The sequence below is a fragment of the Ranitomeya variabilis genome, chromosome 2, assembly GCF_051348905.1.
Source record: "Ranitomeya variabilis isolate aRanVar5 chromosome 2, aRanVar5.hap1, whole genome shotgun sequence".
NCBI lineage: Eukaryota > Metazoa > Chordata > Amphibia > Anura > Dendrobatidae > Ranitomeya > Ranitomeya variabilis.
Genome location: NC_135233.1, coordinates 13,705,928 through 13,723,580, shown reverse-complemented (window position 1 = coordinate 13,723,580; position 17,653 = coordinate 13,705,928). Strand labels below are relative to the sequence as shown.

Below are 17,653 nucleotides of genomic sequence, written 5' to 3'. Positions count from 1 at the left end.
GCTATATTGTGGTCAAAAGTTTGCAGTTTCAGTGTTTTCGCTCTTTTAGTTGGATGTTTCTATGGTTACTGACTGACAGTCAAACATTCCGTACGCTGTTACATTTTATAGACAAATCCATGAAGATTCTGTGACGCCTCAATATTCCCAGAGTTGCCCCTTGTCCTCCACACTCCTGCCCATTGTCCTCCGCACCCCTGCCCATTGTCCTCCGCACCCCTGCCCATTGTCCTCCACATTTCTGCCCCTTAATCTCCACACTCCTGCCCCTTATTCTCCTCACCCCTGCCCCTTATTCTCCAAACTCCTGCCCCTTATTCTCCGCACCCCTGACCCTTATTCTCCTCACTCCTGCCCCTTGTTCTCCGCACCCCTGACCCTCATTCTCCGCACCTCTGCCCCTTGTCCTCCGCACCCCTGCCCCTTATTCTCCTCACTCCTGCCCCTTGTTCTCCGCACCCCTGACCCTCATTCTCCGCACCTCTGCCCCTTGTCCTCCGCACCCCTGCCCCTTATTCTCCTCACTCCTGCCCCTCATTCTCCGCACCCCTGACCCTTATGTCCTCCGCACCCCTGCCCCTTATTCTCCGCACTCCTGCCCCTTGTCCTCCGCACCCCTGCCCTCATTCTTCAGACTTCTGCCCTTCCCCCGGCAGCTGGCTATTGGCTCCTGGGCAGACCATGACTTATGGCTGCTCGTTCTCTACTCATCACAGGTCGGAGTTGTCACAGTTTCAGGGTTTTGCTTGTCGCTTTTTGAGGACTGACCACAGGATCTCAATGGGACTGAAGATGACAATGATTTCAGCATGACAGAATGAGATTAGCTGCCTTGTCCCCCCATTAAAACTTTCTCTTGAGCTAATAAGAACACTGAAATGATGTAAGCAGGTCACTTTGTGGAAGGCTCAATCAGCCAGTATATGGTACAAACCATGTATGAGGACCACGGACAGCTCCACCACCTCAATTACCCAGTGTAGAATACTATACATGTATGAGGACCATGGACAGCTCCACCACCTCAATTACCCAGTGTAGAATACTAAACATGTATGAGGACCATGGACAGCTCCACCACCTCAATTACCCGGTGTAAAATACTATACATGTATGAGGACCATGGACCGCTCCACCACCTCAATTACCCAGTGTAGAATACTATACATGTATGAGGACAATGGACAGCTCCACCACCTTAATTACCCGGTGTAGAATACTATACATGTATGGGGACCATGGACAGCTCCACCACCTCAATTACCCAGTGTAAAATACTATACATGTATGAGGACCATGGACAGCTCCACCACCTCAATTACCCAGTGTAGAATACTATACATGTATGAGGACAATGGACAGCTCCACCACCTTAATTACCCGGTGTAGAATACTATACATGTAAGAGGACCATGGACAGCTCCACCACCTCAATTACCCAGTGCAGAATACTATACATGTATGAGGATGACTATGGACAGCTCCACCACCTTAATTACCCAGTGTAGAATACTATACATGTACTAGATGGCAGCCCGATTCTAAAGAATCGGGAGTCTAGAATCCATATATACTTTATTTATTCAAATGTAAGAATAATACAATTAATAAATAATAGTAAGAAAGAACAAAAAATGGCTGCACTCACCAGCTCTTGACAATTCTTGTTATTTAAGGTACAGTTACACAGGATCCATGAACACGCTTATGAGGGGAGTGATGAAAGACATCAGACAACAACTTTGCGTGTTGTGGCAAATGCCACAACAACGGTTCTTTGCTTAAGAACAATAGTGTAAATAATAAATAATATGTATCAATAACTATGTATATTGGTATGTTCTATGACATTTTAAAATATTTCATTATTATGTGGAAAAGCTCTTAGTACCCATACTGGCGCATACTTGTGTGCCCATCAGGTATTTTCACAGTAAAATTTTCACAGGTGGGGCCCCTCGGCCTCCGATTTGGTGGGCGGGGCCCCTCGGCCTCCGATTTGGTGGGCGGGGCCCCTCGGCCTCCGATTTGGTGGGCGGGGCCCCTCGGCCTCCGATTTGGTGGGCGGGGCCCCTCGGCCTCCGATTTGGTGGGCGGGGCCCCTCGGCCTCCGATTTGGTGGGCGGGGCCCCTCGGCCTCCGATTTGGTGGGCGGGGACCCTCGGCCTCCGATTTGGTGGGCGGGGACCCTCGGCCTCCGATTTGGTGGGCGGGGACCCTCGGCCTCCGATTTGGTGGGCGGGGACCCTCGGCCTCCGATTTGGTGGGCGGGGACCCTCGGCCTCCGATTTGGTGGGCGGGGACCCTCGGCCTCCGATTTGGTGTGTGCTCTGCCTGGGGCCACTGTGCTCTGCCTGGGGCCCCATATGCTGCCTGGGGCCCCTGTGCTCTGCCTGGGTCCCCATATGCTGCCTGGGGCCCCTGTGCTCTGCCTGGGGCCCCATATGCTGCCTGGGGCCCCTGTGCTCTGCCTGGGTCCCCATATGCTGCCTGGGGCCACTGTGCTCTGCCTGGGGCCCCATATGCTGCCTGGGGCCCCTGTGCTCTGCCTGGGGCCCTATATGCTGCCTGGGGCCCCTGTGCTCTGCCTGGGGCCCCATGTTCTGCCTGGGGCCACTGTGCTCTGCCTGGGGCCCCATATGCTGCCTGGGGCCACTGTGCTCTGCCTGGGGCCCCATATGCTGCCTGGGGCCCCTGTGCTCTGCCTGGGGCCCCTGTGCTCTGCCTGGGGCCCCTGTGCTCTGCGTGGGGCCCCATATGCTGCCTGGGGCCCCATATGCTGCCTGGGGCCCCTGTGCTCTGCCTGGGACCACTGTGCTCTGCCTGGGACCCCATATGCTGCCTGGGGCCCCTGTGCTCTGCCTGGGGCCCCTGTGCTCTGCCTGGGGCCCCTGTGCTCTGCCTGGGGCCACTGTGCTCTGCCTGGGGCCACTGTGCTCTGCCTGGGGCCCCATATGCTGCCTGGGGCCCCTGTGCTCTGCCTGGGTGTAGGACACTGGTGACGTCACTTATCTCCGGACATTAGCTCCGGACATTAGCTCCGGACATTAGCTCCGGACAAAGCCACGGAAGTTGGCACAAATTGCAGGAAGTAGTATTCTAGGCAATTATATATTAGATGAGGACAATGGACAGCTCCACCACCTTAATTACCCGGTGTAGAATACTATACATGTATGAGGACCATGGACCGCTCCACCACCTCAATTACCCGGTGTAGAATACTATACATGTATGAGGACCATGGACAGCTCCACCACCTCAATTACCCGGTGTAGAATACTATACATGTATGAGGACCATGGACAGCTCCACCACCTCAATTACCTGGTGTAAAATACTATACATGTATGAGGACCATGGACCGCTCCACCACCTCAATTACCCAGTGTAGAATACTATACATGTATGAGGACAATGGACAGCTCCACCACCTTAATTACCCGGTGTAAAGTACTATACATGTATGAGGACCATGGACCGCTCCACCACCTCAATTACCCGGTGTAGAATACTATACATGTATGAGGACCATGGATAGATCCACCATCTCAATCAGCCAGTGTAGGGTACTATGGGGAACAAGGACAGCGCCACCATCTCAGTCAGCCAGTGTAGGGTACTATACAGGTATGGGACCATGGACAGATCCACCACCTCAATTACTTGGTGCAGAGTACTATATATGTATGAGGACCATGGACAGCTCCACCACTTCAATTAGACAGTGTGGGGTACAATACATGTATGAGGACCATGGACAGCTCCACCACAATCAGCCTGCTGTAGTGTGCAAAGATGACTACGGACAGCTCCACTACAACCTTCTAGCTGTAGTGTACAAGGATAACGACCATGGACAGCTCCAAAACTTCAACACCAATGTATGAGGACCACTGACCGCTCCACCACCTCAGCCAGCCAGTGTGGGGTACAATACATGTATGAGGACCATGGACAGCTCCACCACAATCAGTGTGCTGTAGTGTACAAGGATGATGACCATGGACAGCTCCAAAACTTCAACACCAATGTGCGAGGACCATGGACAGCACCACCACCGAAAGCAGCCAGTATAGAATACTATACATGTATAGGGACCTATGAGCTATTCTGGGTTCAATGGAGACTCATCATTAAATAAGAATTATGGATGCTCCACCACCTTCATCAACAGAGTGAAATACTATACATAAGAACTATGGACAACTACACAAAACCACGGACAGCACTCATACGTGGAAACCGGATGTCTGAATGAGATCTTACAAGAATACTAGCTGGGGCCTGAGAAAACTACACAGGACCACTGATGGCCCTTAATACTCATTTGTGGAGGGCTTCAATTCTAAGACATAATGAGACAACCGCGGCCCCCAAAAAATAAAAAAATACCAGTCATGTGCAGGAATGTCCTACAGACATCGGATCTCCACAGCCAGCACGTCACGGCCTATTTAGTGTGATTTAACACCTGCTTTTCGTCACCAATATCTCCTTTTATCCCGACACTCGGAGAGTCCATAGATCATTGGAAGATCTCTCCTAAGTAAGAAGCCCATGCCACAAATAACATCCTGTCACTCTTCATGTGCGACGCGCTCCAAATGATACAGTCAGACTAAGTTGTTTATTGCCATCCAATGACGAAGTGATGAAAGGTTAGCCAACTCTTCGAGGACGGAATGCGGTGGGACTGCGAATTTAATAGACTGGTACAGTGCTAAAAGCTTATGAAAAATAAAACTTTACACACAAACTAAAATCTCCTGGGATTCATGCAATTTTTGTTTTTTTTTCACCCCTCTTGGTAACAGTATTTTTAAGCTGGTCTGCAAATCAATGCTGGCCTACATCCAGCTCGTCCATCGCTCCCTCGTCACGTAGACGCTCTCAGGAGAGCTTGTTAAGCCAACGGGCCAATTCAATGTATTCACTGCATAACCGTGAAGCACGGATTGTTTTTTTTTTCTTTACTGCAGATGGGTTAAGATAAATGGATAGCCCCGGTAACTGCTTCTATGTTGCCGCTTTGATAATTGGACGGCGTTTCAAACAGGGAGACAAATTAAAGCTCCTGTTTAACAATGCCGGCACAAGACGGACTCTTTCGTTGCCGAGAAAATAGAGTGATTAGCTTCAGCCAGTTTATTTCCCATGAATAGGAGTAAAGAACAATAAAAACAACATTTCTACATCGACCTCTTCAGATAGAAAGCTCGTGGACACAGTCTTAACCTCTCCTGTCCTTCCTGAGGTTCCCCGGTGGAAGAGAAGCATCAGAAACACTGACAGCAAAGCAGAAAATAGTTAAAAGACTAAAAGGAATAGAAAAAAAATACTTGTTTGGAAAGAGCAAAAGTCCAATCTGGAGGTGAATGTGCTGCACCGTACCAGGCCCAGAATACAACCACACTGTCAGCAAGCAAAGTGTTAATAACCGTAACTAGCTACTAAAGATCTGCTGCAAATTGCCCAAAGGAAAAAGTGTCCAAAAATAAAAGCAAGACGCACAAATAACTGCACAGAAACCGAGTCCAGGACCAGACACCAGACCATACAAACAACACTTCACAGCGTCATGGTGCTGCACGTAAATGACACGAAGAACAGGAAAACAAAGACAAGTCTCCAGGAACCAAAACATGTTCCTACAACTTCACTGCAGCATTTACTAATGGCGGGAAATCATATTAAGGGTATGTTCACACGTTCCTGATTTCCCTCCTTTTTTTCAGGACTAAAAACCGCAGCTCTTGGCAGAAAACGCAGGTGCGGTTTTTGGTGCGGTTTTTGATGCGGTTTTTAGTGCGGTTTTTTATGCAGTTTTCTCTGCAGATTGTCTGTGTTTGACACAAATAAAGCTTTAACTGCAGTGGGGGAAAAAAAAAGAAAGAAATGATGTAAATTCCTTGTCCAACCCTTTTCTTCTTCCATCCTCCATTTTGGGACTAAACACCAAAATGAGTGGACGTGTTTTGAATGACAGCGCTCCGCAGAGTGCTGAGCGTAGGCCAGATCACAGCCCGCGGATCCAGCTCTATCCAGCTATTTAAGTCTACGTTCACATTTGCGGTCTGCGCCGCAGCGTCGGGCGCCGCAGCGTCGCCGCATGCGTCATGCGCCCCTATATTTAACATGGGGGCGCATGGACATGCGTCGCACTTGCGTTTTGCGCCGCATGCGTCACTGCAGCGCACGCATCCGGGAGCAGAGGACGCAGCAAGTTGCATTTTTGCTGCGTCCAAAATCAATCAAAAAAAGGACGCATGCGGCGCAAAACGCAGCGTTGTGCATGCGTTTTGCTGTGTTTTTGTTTGCGTTGTGTGTTGCGGTGCCGACGCTGCGGCGCACAACGCAAATGTGAACATAGCCTAAGTGCCACGTATTTCAGTGCCACGTATTTCAGTGCCACGTATTTCAGTGCCACGCATTTCAGTGCCACGCATTTCAGTGCCACGTATTTCAATGCCACGCATTTCAGTGCCACGTATTTAAGTGCCACGTATTTCAGTGCCACGTATTTCAGTGCCACGTATTTAAGTGCCACGTATCACGTATTTCAGTGCCACGTATTTCAGTGCCACGTATTTCAGTGCCACGTATTTCAGTGCCACGTATTTCAGTGCCACGTATCACGTATTTCAGTGCCACGTATCACGTATTTCAGTGCCACGTATTTCAGTGCCACGTATTAAAGTGCCACGTATCACGTATTTCAGTGCCACATATCACGTATTTAAGTGCCACGTATCACATATTTCAGTGCCACGTATCACGTATTTAAGTGCCACGTATTTAACTGCCACGTATCACGTATTTCAGTGCCACGTATCACACATATATATAACGTATAACACACTGACAGGAGCCATAGTTCCTGTCGGTGTGTCACTGCGCATGCGCGAGCGAGTTTACCGGCGGTCATTGACCCCGGCACTCTCGCTTAACGGCAGTGCTGCGTGGGAAAGTTCAACGCAGCTGTACTGCTGTTAACCGAGACGCCGGAGCCATTGAACTCCGGAACAGTACGCGATACACTGCTAGGAGCTTCGCTCCTGGCAGTGTATCGCCGGAGAGCAGCCGATCGGCGTGGGACACTCGTTTTATGGATTCTGCGTACAGGGAGTATGAATTTGATTTTTTATTTTGGGATTTTTCCCTGGAGGATCGAGGGCTTCGCCTACAAGTGTGCTGTTGGTGAGTATATACTCTATGTTATGTGTTGTATGTACTGTACTGTGTGTCATGTATGTGTATTGTGTGTAGGTGTTTTGTGTAACTTTACAATTGTGCTAAGTCGCCGGACACAGGGACAACTCTCCCATCCTAATACCGGATGGGAGTAGTAGTCCCATACGGCGACTTAGCACAATGGTGGCACTAGCGTCGCATGGGGACACACACACACACACACACACACACACACATACCAAATCAATCAAACGGCCGACACGATCCCCATGCGACGGTATGCCTCCATGTCTCTCCGCCCACGCACTTCCGGCCGCTTCCCCGCACTTCCTGCTGCAGCGGTTCTGCACCACAAACCGCAATAAAACCCGCAGATATATTTTTGATCTGCGGGTTTTACTGCGGGTTTGACCTCACAATGGAGGTCTATAGGTGCAGAACCGCTGCTGTTTCGGACAAAGAAGTGACATGCTCCTTTTTTCCCGCAGCTATTCAGCGCGGCTTTTTTTTTGAAATTCAGGATCATGTGCACAGCGGTTCCTGTTTTCCATAGGGTACATTGTACTGTACCCTGCATGGAAAACAGCTGCGGAACCGCAGCGGCAAAACCGCTGCGGTTCCGCAGTAAAAAACGCACTGTGTGAACATAGCCTAAGACAATCAGAACAGTCTGACATGTCCAGTAATCTCATTATTCACACCCTCGTTACTATCCGCAAAGCAGAACAGAGGAAGCCGCTATATTCTTATACTTAGGGAGCAGTATTATAGTAGTTATATTCTTGTATATAGGGGACAGTATTATAGTAGTTGTATTCTTGTACATAGGAGCAGTATTATAGTAGTTATATTCTTGTACATAGGGGGCAGTATTATAGTAGTTATATTCTTGTACATAGGGGCAGTATTATAGTAGTTATATTCTTGTACATAGGAGCAGTATTATAGTAGTTATATTCTTGTACATAGGGGCAGTATTATAGTAGTTATATTCTGTACATAGAGGGCAGTATTACAGTAGTTATATTCTTGTACATAGGGGCAGTATTATAGTAGTTATATTCTTGTACATAGAGGCAGTATTATAGTAGTTATATTCTTGTACATAGGGGCAGTATTATAGTAGTTATATTCTTTTATATAGGGGGCAGTAGTATAGTAGTAATATTCTTGCACATAGGGGCAGTATTATAGTAGTTATATTCTTGTACATAGGGGCAGTATTATAGTAGTTATATTCTTGTACATTGAGGCAGTATTATAGTAGTTATATTCTTGCACATTGAGGCAGTATTATAGTAGTTATATTCTTGCAGATAGGAGCAGTATTATAGTAGTTATATTCTTGTACACAGGAGCAGTATTATAGTAGATATATTCTTGCACATTGAGGCAGTATTATAGTAGTTATATTCTTGTACATAGGGGCAGTATTATAGTAGTTATATTCTTTTATATAGGGGGCAGTAGTATAGTAGTTATATTCTTGTACATAGGGGCAGTATTATAGTAGTTATATTCTTGTACATAGGGGCAGTATTATAGTAGTTATATTCTTTTATATAGGGGGCAGTATTATAGTAGTTATATTCTTGTACACAGGAGCAGTATTATAGTAGATATATTCTTGTACATAGGGGGCAGTATTATAGTAGTTATATTCTTGTACATAGGGGGCAGTATTATAGTAGTCATATTCTTGCACATTGAGGCAGTATTATAGTTGTTATACAGCTATAGGACAGCACAGTGGCTCAGTGGTTAGCACTGCAGCCTTGCAGCGCTGGAGTCCAGGGTTCAAATTCTACTAAGGACAACATCTGCAAGGAGTTTTTTTGTTCTCCCCGTGTTTGCGTGGGTTTCCTCCGGGTTCTCCGGTTTCCTCCCACATTCCAAAGACATACTGATAATTTAGATTGTGAGCCCCATCGGGGACAGCGGTGATAATGTGTGCAAATTGTAAAGCGCTGCGGAATATGTTAGCGCTATAAAAAAATAAAGATTATTTATTATTTACTTATTACAGCTCTGGCAAAAATTAAGAGACCACCACATCAAATCCCTGTCATGGCCGCCCAATCTCCAGACCTGAACCCCACTGAAAACCTCTGGAATGTAATCAGGAGGAAGATGGATAGTCACAAGCCATCAAACATAGAAGAACTGCTGACATTATTGTACCAGGAGTGGCAGAAGGTCACCCAGGAGCAGCGTGACAGACTGGTGGAAAGCTGCCAAGGCGCAGGAAATCTGGGATTAAACATCATGGTTATTCCACAAAATATTGATTTCTGAACTCTTCCTGCTGAGTTATTAGTATTGTTGTTTCTAAATGATTATGAACTTGTTTTCTTTGCATTATTTGAGGTCTGAAAGCAACAAGGTTTGTTTCTGTTTTAATTTTGAACATTTTTCTTTGCCAGAAAAAAATACATAATTTATTGCTTGGAACTTCGGAGACATGTCAGAAGTTTATAGAATAAAAGAACAATTTACATTTTACTCAAAAAATATACTTGTAAAGAGAAGAATCAAGCTGAACATTCTGCAGTGGTCTCTTCATTTTTGCCAGATGCTCGTACATAGGGGTCAATATGAAGTTTCTGTTTTCTATAGACTGAGTGTGCAGCATCCTAGGCTCCACAAGTGCACAATATTATCATTCAGTAGTAGGTAACTTCAGCAGCATGCTGTCGGACATCCCACCACAGTTCGTCTTCTAACACTGCCTTATTCTTCTCGTTACTTTGTATCAGTGATGGAAGGACTGGTCTCGGCTGCTCGTTGTCCTCGCAGGCCCTGTGACTGGAGGCGGCTCATTTCGGGCACTTGGTGTCTTCAGTCGCCTGTTTCCTCCACTAATGAGATCACTTAAGAAAAATGGATTTGTCAATCGTGCGTCTGCGGTACGTTCTGTGAGCAGTATTAGGTGCAGGCGCTCAGCAGATAGCGGCAGCTTTCCTGCAGATTTATTGGTCTCTCAAACTTCTCTTAATTAACATGACATTTACATAACAGTAGCTCATTAATTTCAAGCTACAGGCGTCGGGGGCTAATTAGTGATGCATTACCTCTTCCCAAACAGGTTGTCAAATTTCTGCCATTATCAACATCATCATCGCCGGCGTGTTAATGATTTACCTTTTCCACATTAAATTTGCGTCTCTCACTACAAACCGCAAGAAAAGCGCAGACGCCTCGAGTCTCGCGGATCCGTGGTCCTAAAATTCAGGCTGTCACTTACAGAAGTTATATTATACGGGGCTGCTCTGTTACATGTACACGTTATACGTGGCTGCTGTTACATGGAGACATTATATGTGGCTGCTCTGTTACGTGGACACATACGTGGCTGCTCTGTTACATGTACACGTTATATGTGGCTGCTGTTACATGGAGACATTATATGTGGCTGCTCTGTTACGTGGACACATTATACGTGGCTGCTCTGTTATGTGGACACATTATACGTGGCTGCTCTGTTATGTGGACACATTATACCTGGCTGCTGTGTTACGTGGACACATTTTACGTGGCTGCTCTGTTATGTGGACACATTATACCTGGCTGCTGTGTTACGTGGACACATTTTACGTGGCTGCTGTGTTACGTGGACACATTATACCTGGCTGCTCTATTACGTGGACACATTTTACGTGGCTGCACTGTTACATTGAGACATTATACCTGGCTACTTTGTTACATGGAGACATTATACGTGGCTGCTCTGTTATGTGGACACATTATACATGGCTGCACTGTTACATCTGTGTGTGGCATCACATACACTGGTGGTTGCTTATACTCCAAACACATCCAAAGCTGGACTGAATAGTGCCGCCGTCCCCTGATGTCGGGCTCCCTCCCTCCTGGGGCACCGCAGTGAGGCGTCTGACTGCAGCTCTGGATGTGACTGGAGTACGAGCGCGGATCTGACCCCAGAGCGGCTCCTTACATTCCTCTTCGCTGGGAGAAGCTACATTCAGGTCCGTGGAGCGCGGCGCACCGGGGCTGCTGCTCTGCGGGGGGAGAGAGGTATTTCCGTTGTTGCTGTTTATCTCGCTGGGGAACAGATCTGATTGGCTGCTGCTTGTGCTGGGGGCGGAGTCCTCGTCTGGCTGCTTCTTCTGGAAATCTACATAAAGAGAGAAAAAACAAAACAAGAAATCAGGAAAAGCCACAAAGTGTCCAGTGACAGGTCAGAGGTCACACCGTACGGCATGCGCAGACATCCTCCATATATCCCTGCTTGCCTACTGTTTCCATCCTGCCTACAGCTTCCATTATCCGGGCCTATCGTCTCCACAAACCTGTCCTGACAACTTGTCTCCATATATCCTACTTGCCTATTGTTCCCCCCCACAGTCTCCACCCTGACATCCTGCTTGCCTATTGTTTCCCCCAGCAGTCTCCACCCTGACATCCTGCATGCCTATTGTTTCCCCCAGCAGTCTCCACCCTAACATCCTGCTTGCCTACTGTTTCCCCAGTAGTCTCCACCCTAACATCCTGCTTGCCTACTGTTTCCCCCAGCAGTCTCCACCCTAACATCCTGCTTGCCTACTGTTTCCCCCCAGTAGTCTCCACCCTACATCCTACTTGCCTACTGTTTCCCCCCAGCAGTCTCCACCCTGACATCCTGCTTGCCTACTGTTTCCACTGTTTCCTCCTCTGCTCACCCTCCTCCTAGGCGCAGGGAATATCGCGCTATGATATCAGTAGATAAAGCGTGACTTTCTGCGTCTGTCAGCGACTGGCACAACTCATGTCCCTAAACCCTCTAAGTAGCAGGGGGTGCACATATTTTTGCACAGTCTTTGATGCATTTACAGTCACTTTCATTCTGGTGTGACTCTGATCCATGATAAGGAGCAGGGAACTACAAGGCTCATCCTCCCCAGCAGAGCGGCAATGCTGGGGCTGATTGTCTGCATTCATTATCGGGGCGTCAGCGCGGAGCTGAGAAACGCTGCAGCGACACATAGGTGCAATTAGCAGCAGAGGTGAGAAGCGACAAGTTAGCACCAAAGAATAATTCCCTGCTTCTAAACGGAGTTCTGGAGACCGACAGCGAGAGAACAAGCACCGAACGATGAGCAGCGCGACCTGCCGGGCGTGAGGAGGCAGCAGCGGAACCAGCCATAGGGTCTGCAACCGAGACTGGACGGTAATACTGCAACCAGAGACCAGACTGAGGATGACGAGGAGCAGAGGCGCTGGGGCTGCAATGGAAGCAGAGTTCATGATCACTGGGGCCTTCCCGCTACGCCATCCCCTGCCAATCAGTATGACTTATTGATAGTCAGGGGTCTGATCGCTGGGATCCCTAGTGTTCCCGAGAGCAGAGCCTTGTCTGAATGGAGCGGAGGAGCTCATGCTCTGCTCTATGCACTGTCTGTGCCGGAGAATTCCAGCACCCCCATAGAGAATGAATGGAGCGGAGGAGCTCATGCTCTGCTCTATGCACTGTCTGTGCCGGAGATAGAACCATTTCCAGCACCCCCATAGAGAATGAATGGAGCGGAGGAGCTCATGCTCTGCTCTATGCACTGTCTGTGCCGGAGAATTCCAGCACTCCCATAGAGAATGAATGGAGCGGAGGAGCTCATGCTCTGCTCTATGCACTGTCTGTGCCAGAGATAGAACCATTTCCAGCACCCCCATAGAGAATGAATGGAGCGGAGGAGCTCATGCTCTGCTCTATGCACTGTCTGTGCCAGAGAATTCCAGCACTCCCATAGAGAATGAATGGAGCGGAGGTGCTCATGCTCTGCTCTATGCACTGTCTGTGCCGGAGAATTCCAGCACTCCCATAGAGAATGAATGGAGCGGAGGAGCTCATGCTCTGCTCTATGCACTGTCTGTGCCAGAGATAGAACCATTTCCAGCACCTGGGAGAAAGCAGACCGTTGTTCTAATCTGGGACGATGCCTATAACAAAGGCAGAGGAGAACCAGTATGGACTGAAGGGCGAGAACTGTGAAATGAAGCAGCTTTAACAATGGTTGTGTGTACAGTTCCTGTCTAGAGGTATGCGTCGGCATGGTAACAGACCACAGGCCTTGTGTAGTCGGACCCTCTGAATCAGTGGGTTAGAGGGGTAGACGGACGCCAACACCGCGCAGGGTTTGTCAGTCATCCTCTTACATAGATGCCTTGTGCAGGAACAATAGGAGAAAATGCTTTATTAAGGGAAACTTTTCCTTTAATCCCAGCAGTCCGTCCTCACCACTTCCCCTTTATGAGGTTGGAATTTCCATTTAATCAATCAGTTTTTAATACAAAAATACCAGAGACTTGGAACTGTAAAACATCGGAGTAATGGATGCTCGGCCTCGTGGATCCAGCTCCGTGGTCTGCACCGACCCCCGGAGACGTCACAGCTGCACAAGCTGCAGGCCAGGTCCGGAGACGAGCAGCAGAAAGACAGCTGCAGCCGATCACAGACTGCAGTGGTACTGCTGCTGGTGCGATGGAGATGTCTGCTCTACCTCTATCAGCGCTGGACCCAGGTGGGCTCCGATCAATCAACTTCCAGCTAGTATAGACCCGAGGGCCCTTTAAGAGCAAGCACTAGTGGAAGTGCATAATGTACAGCAGCGCAGTGACCTAAAGTAAGCCAGTGCATCATGGAGGAGCAGTCACCTGTACAGCAGATCTCCCTGTGACCTCCTGTAATCACAGATCTGCTCCATTACTGGAGGTCACAGCAGAGGTCGCCTTTACCCAGCGGCCGGTGCCATCTCACAGATCCACTGGAAGCAGAGGCCCAACTGGCCCCAAACCTTCAGGGCGCAGAGCGAGGACGAGGAGAACAATTCACAGGAAGAACATTTCCATTTGCTCATGAATCAAAATGTCAGACAAGCGGCAGGGAAAGAGAAACTGACCTATATCTGTGAACCCAAAAGGTCGGAGCTGATAAATTCTCTTTAGGCGGAGTGGCGGGTACAGCAGAGCAGAGCGGGCGCCGTGCACAGCAGAGCAGAGCGGGCGCCGTGCACAGCAGAGCAGAGCGGGCGCCGTGCACAGCAGAGCAGAGCGGGCAACGGGCACAGCAGAGCAGAGCGGGCAACGGGCACAGCAGAGCAGAGCGGGCAACGGGCACAGCAGAGCAGAGCGGTTGCCGTGCACCACAGCAGAGCTGAGCGGTTGCCGTGCACCACAGCAGAGCTGAGCGGTTGCCGTGCACCACAGCAGAGCTGAGCGGGCGCCGTGCACCACAGCAGAGCTGAGCAGGCGCCGTGCACCACAGCAGAGCTGAGCAGGCGCCGTGCACCACAGCAGAGCTGAGCGGGCGTCGGGCACAGCAGAGCTGAGGGGGCGCCGTGCAGAGCAGAGCGGGCAACGGGCACAGCAGAGCAGAGCGGGCGCCGTGCACAGCAGAGCTGAGCGGGCGCCGTGCACAGCAGAACTGAGCAGGCGCCGTGCACAGCAGAACTGAGCAGGCGCCGTGCACAGCAGAACTGAGCGGGCGCCGTGCACAGCAGAGCAGAGCGGGCAACGGGCACAGCAGAGCAGAGCGGGCAACGGGCACAGCAGAGCAGAGCGGGCAACGGGCACAGCAGAGCAGAGCGGGCAACGGGCACAGCAGAGCAGAGCGGGCAACGGGCACAGCAGAGCAGAGCGGGCAACGGGCACAGCAGAGCAGAGCGGGCAACGAGCACAGCAGAGCAGAGCTGAGCGGGCGCCGGGCACAGCAGAGCTGAGGGGGTGCCGGGCACAGCAGAGCTGAGCAGGCAACGGGCACAGCAGAGCTGAGCAGGCAACGGGCACAGCAGAGCTGAGCAGGCAACGGGCACAGCAGAGCTGTCGTCCACCAGGGACAAATCACATAATATCGCACTGCATGAACCTATCACATCCTGAACTGGAGGAAGGCCCCCCGACATCGGGCTGGTCGGTGTATGAGGGGATTTCTAAGCCTGACCTAGCTGGAGATCAGTCTGGCCTTACATACAAGGCACTTGATTGGCCAGAGAAACGAGGAGAATGACTGGGCCAGATGTACGATGGGCCAAGAGCACGCAGACACCGGATCGGTCCGATTTACCTGCAGACCGGCCGATGCATGTGGACACCGGTCTGCCCTTACGTGCAAGGGGTTAGTGTAGTGTGAGACCCGCACATTAGTGTCCTACAAAGGAAACTGTCAGCAATGCTGGCACCTAAGAGAAAAGCATTAACTAGGGATTTCTCCAGAAAGTACGAACCTCAGCTGGAGGAAAACCTCCTCACCACTGATAGCCTCACAATATGAGCCATGGCGCCCCCCTATTATAGAGCTAGCCACAATGACACCCCCGTGACCGACATCTTCCCTAACTCGCTGTGCCCGCATTGCTGCCAGACTAACCATCCCCTCTCCACCCAGGGGTGCAGGGTGCAGTACGTGGCATCGGATGCTGCAGAACTTCTTCAGGAACTTCGCTAATTCTGAAGCTAAAGACACTTGGTAGAAGCATATGTAGGAGTCCATCCCAGGAGGGGTTAACAGGGCAGCAATCGTCTCCGGCCTTTTCCGAGGGCTCTCCGCTACTGGAGAGGGATAATATCCGTCCGGGGGGCACAGATGTGCCAGGGCAGCGCTATAATCTGCTGGGGGCACAAGCTCCATTGTTACTATGTAAATCCCGTCTCCCGGGGGCTTCTCTGGAAAGAACAAAACGCCGTCCTTTCATTTACTCCCAAATCCCTTCCTGGGAGATGAGAGCGGCTCTATTAGTACAAATCCCTTCAAGAGGAGGAAGGAGCAAGGGAGGGGGGTCCGCAGACACTCGTGTGCCACTTATACAGGTGAACCCGCCGGCTGCACTCAACCTGGGGGTCTGCAGGGAGCCCACTGCACAGAGTGCCCCCCACCGGACCACTTACACCAATGAGCAGCAGATCATCCGCAGACAGAGCTAAAGAGCGGCACACAGAACGGGGGTCCAGCAGGACACCGCCATCTACACGGGGGTCCCAGGGGGAGGGTCAGGCTCTATCACCACAGACCCCACAGTAGTGTGTGGACCCTACAAAAGGCACACAGAACGCGGCCCCAGCAGAACACCGCCATCTACACGGGGGTCCCAGGGGGAAGGTCGGGCTCTATCACCACAGACCCCACAGCAGTGCACGGACCCCACAAAAGGCACACAGCAGTCAGGATCATCTGCGCGCTGTCAGTGAATATCCAGGGGATAAAACCTTCCCGGGATCCAGTCCTCCAACACTGGACGTTTGTTACATTATTTACTGCACAGAAGAAACAATTGTATCAGCACAAGGAAAGTAACCAGAGGTCTGTGCTGCTGCCCTGCAGGAAGATCTACAGGGGCACATGGCAAGAAACCCACCTCCTGCGAAACACACAACGCTAAATAACATCTTATTGTAGAAACACTAGGAAATTCTGAGAAGGGGAATAATATAAAAAAACAATCTGCTGAAACATTAACAGAAAGTCCCCATTATCCTTAGCTTGTGTACGGTCCGTGGTATTACATAGGACTGCAGGCGACATCTCCAGTAGCTGTACTCTGTTACATAGGTAGTGAGCCTGGCTGGGTACAGGAGGGGAATTCAGCATATCCTGTGAGCATAACCTACAAATGCTGCACACTGCATATTGGCCACTAGAGGGAGACAGAGAGCTGGCACACAACACTAATGCTTCGCGCCTGTTGCAGTTTCGGAGTTTGCTTTACAACCATTTACCGTAATATCAGTAGTGTTACTAGTGTACTACATTATCGGCAGTTTCAAACACAGGACATAAGATTTGGAACAGTCTTTGTTACTTTTATGCTCCTTTAATCCCTTAATGACAGCCAATACGTCTTTTAACTGACCTGAGATATTAGAGAATAGCCTCCCCACACAGGTGACAATCCTGCAGCTGTCGGCTGTCCACTATAGCTGACAATTTGCTGTATCAGCCACGCTCACTGTTTGCCCCGTCCAAATCTGTTTAACCCCTTAGATGCTGCTGTCAATAGAGACTACATCGTTATAAATGGTTAGCAGAGTGTGGGGGCTTCCTCTTTATCCCAATTGGTGCCCTCAGATCATGATTGTGTGGTCAATTCACGACCAAATAGCGGCCTTAGAGTCTGCCGGCTGTAGTAATCTGTTCAGAAGTTAGAGGCATTTAGGTGGTAAAATTACACATTTTCATTTCGGTCATACCACTTTGCATTAATTCCTGTAAAGCACCTGAAGGGTTAATAAACTACCTGACAGCAGTTTTCAATATGTCAGGGGGTGCTGTTTTTAAAATGGTATGTTTGGGGGGGTTACCAATATATGGGACCCCTAAAGTCAATTCAAACCTGGATAAGTCCCTAAAAAAATAAATATAGTAAATTTCCTTGAAAAAATGAAAAATTGCTGCTACATTTTTAATCCTCTTAAAATGCTAACAAAATAAAATAACATTTTACAAATGGTGCCGATGTAAAGCCGACATGTGGGA

The 17,653-nt window shown here is 49.5% G+C and overlaps 1 protein-coding gene across 5 annotated transcripts in view; it reads right to left on the bottom strand.

Moving 5' to 3' along the window:
* ZFAND3 (zinc finger AN1-type containing 3) overlaps positions 1–17,653 on the bottom strand; it is a 164,950-nt gene that overhangs the window by 47,286 nt on the left and 100,011 nt on the right. For all 5 annotated transcript variants that reach the window (XM_077282035.1, XM_077282038.1, XM_077282039.1 and 2 more), the window contains exon 3: positions 11,150–11,329. In XM_077282035.1, coding sequence (XP_077138150.1) covers positions 11,150–11,329 — 180 coding nt within the window. The remainder of the gene's footprint in view (positions 1–11,149; positions 11,330–17,653) is intronic.